General features: G+C 42.4%; 1 protein-coding gene across 2 annotated transcripts in view; it reads right to left on the bottom strand.

The window, feature by feature from the left end:
• znrf3 (zinc and ring finger 3) overlaps window positions 1-2,724 on the bottom strand; it is a 68,998-nt gene that overhangs the window by 2,075 nt on the left and 64,199 nt on the right. For both annotated transcript variants that reach the window (XM_032515946.1, XM_032515945.1), the window contains exons 7-8: window positions 824-926; window positions 1-708 (exon numbers count right to left, since the gene is read on the bottom strand). The exon at window positions 1-708 is cut by the window's left edge and continues 2,075 nt beyond it. In XM_032515946.1, the coding sequence (XP_032371837.1) occupies window positions 1-708; window positions 824-926 (811 nt within the window). The remainder of the gene's footprint in view (window positions 709-823; window positions 927-2,724) is intronic.

Genomic DNA, 2,724 nt, shown 5'->3' on the forward strand with positions numbered 1-2,724 from the left:
AACTACTGCTGCTGCTGTCGCTGCCAGGGCAGTCGGCAAGGTAACCACTGCACACTGAGCGGTGGCCATGGTAACAGCTCAGGCCAGAAGTGCTGCCGTTCTCACCTATCCTTGAAGAAGACGCAGGTGCCATGTGTACCACTGTGGGGTATAACAACCCCTGCTGAAAGGCCCTGCTGTGGTGGCCCTTGTGGGCCCCTGCTCCTCCACCAAGCTGCCCTGCCATGGCAGGCCCTTGGCCACCCTCAGGCTGCTGAGGGAAAGTCAACCCCTGAAAATAGTAGTGCTGGTACATAGTCTCATACTGCGAAAAGCAGGCTGGTCGGGAAAAGTTGCGACCATGGAACTTGGGTCTTTTAAAAGCAGCATGATGCGGCTGTGCTGGGTAAGCGGGGGGTCCGCGATGTTCTAATCCGCAGTGGTGGGGGTTGAGTGAGTGGTCCAGATGCAGGGTGGGGTGATAGCTCCGGAGAAAGGCAGACGTTGATTGGGGTGGGTACAGACCTTGAGGATCTGGGTGCTGGTCCACGGTGAGCACGGTGATGGGGTTGCCGTGGTGGTCCATGCTGGTTCTGGTTGGGTAGGCTGTCACCTGGCCAGCACGGTGCACCCTGCCGGGATAATGTACCGGCAGCACCACTCGCTGCCGGCTGTGGACTGGGTTACCAGGGTCCATGCACGCTGGTCCTGGATTTCCCTTCTTTTGCTCTGTGAAAAGAAATGATGTAACAATTAGTCTCACAAAGGAAAATTAACTTAATGAATGAGTATTTTTACCTAAACTTTTTCAGAAAATTTTCAGAGTTGCTATGCACCAACTGACCGATGATGTTGTGTCTACAATGGGGACAGGTGTGATGCTGGAGCAACCAGGGGTCGACACATTTCTTATGAAATCTGTGAGCACAGGGGATAACTCGCAACTCCTGTAGGGAAAAATAAAATAAAATGTTTAAGTATTTCAAATTAATATTGGTAATGTGAGTGCCAAATAACTTCCTACATCAAAATTAAAAAGATCCGCAATCTCTCCTAACAGCAAGTGAACTAAAACATCTACATTTAATAACGTCTTAAGGCAAGTGCTCAAAAGGTTGTTGGTTTTTTTTGGCATTTTTCTCTAATTAAATAGCAACAGCCCTGCAGTAATCCTGCAGTATTGTTGTGAAAAGGATATATATATATATATATATATATATATATATATAGTATATATATATATATAGAGCACACACACACACTGATATTACATATCATAAACTACACTGTGGATATTTAAATGCCATTGTTTTGACATACTCTACTAGGATTTTTTTAATGTTTTTATGATATACTATACTAGAACTTTAAGTCACAAAAGGGTCTTTAAACAGTATTAAATTTAACTTTAAGATTCCTGCATATAATCTAAAGTAAGTCAGGGCAACTCCCGATGTTACAAAGTTTCTGCATTTCTTAGAAGGTGAATACATATTTGAGCAGCTGAATGTCCAGGAGGTGGCAGCAAAGCTGTACAGAACTGTCAATTGTGGTGATGGTTTTGAGTCTTCATCAAGTTTTTACCTCTGAGGAGGCAACTTCACATCATGCCAAAAACAAAACTCTTAACTAGATGCCACACCACAGTACAAATACAACTTTGATGCTCAATGTCACCACTTTCTGGAACAAAACAAACAAGAGGCTTACACTTGAGGATTGATATGAAAAGAATGCAACACTTTGTATTCAGATGGAGATGGAGAATTGGCCTGGAGGAATTCCAAGACAACAGCAGGAGCACTATGAATATGAATTATAATATTCTTCTCCAGTGAGCGCTCTTTCATTGCCATAAATACTTAACTCCATGGCTAAATGTGACTCATCTTTGGGCTCTTTTCCACCCAAGCTTTTGTTGCTTGGTTCACTGCTCAAAAAGCGCTTTGATGCCATTCAGCCTTTTATATCGCCACTTCCTCTGTGCAATCCTGGCGCCATGCTTTGTTGTGTTTTCTTCTCCTCCTTACCGTAGAGAGACATAACCACAAAAAAACACTCACTCATGCACCAACTATGTCCCCCTGGGGTTTGTCCCTGCAAAGTCTGTTTTAAGGATGAGCAATGCTATTACAGTAAACCCTCAAAGTCCAAGATTAGGATACATATTTTGACAATGACTCCTTTTAAAGATTAAAGAAAGCCACACTGGGAAAACAGGAAGCATAATCACAATCCAATGCACTCTGGGTACCGTTATCTCTCCAGGTGCTCTCAAAGACTGAACCAAACATCTAAAAAGGCGCCGGAAAGAACGTCACCAAAGACCGCGGGACTATGGTCCCCGAGCACATCAGGGGAACTTCCATTCTATTGTCCACAGAACTGCATTATGTTTCATGTCTACAGAATATGTTATGAAAAGAAAACATGCTCAGTCAGTGGTTAGATGACCACACTAACACTGCCAGAGTTAAGAGGTTTTGCTTCCACATGGTTCACGGAGTATTTGGGATGTAAATACTATTTTTATAAAGTGATATTTACCTGTATTTCTGTATTAATTAACTAATGTTCTCCTGGCCTTACAAAGTCAGAATTCCAAAGTTCCGAAACATTCCCCCTTCTTTTCAAGTTTACAGTTTTAAGTGTTTTGTCACTTTTCTGCATATGCAAAATAGTATACTGTACATTCATATGAACATAAAAACAAGAAAGGTTTACTTTTTAAATCATTATGTGCTG

The sequence above is a fragment of the Etheostoma spectabile genome, chromosome 5, assembly GCF_008692095.1.
Source record: "Etheostoma spectabile isolate EspeVRDwgs_2016 chromosome 5, UIUC_Espe_1.0, whole genome shotgun sequence".
NCBI classification, from domain to species: domain Eukaryota; kingdom Metazoa; phylum Chordata; class Actinopteri; order Perciformes; family Percidae; genus Etheostoma; species Etheostoma spectabile.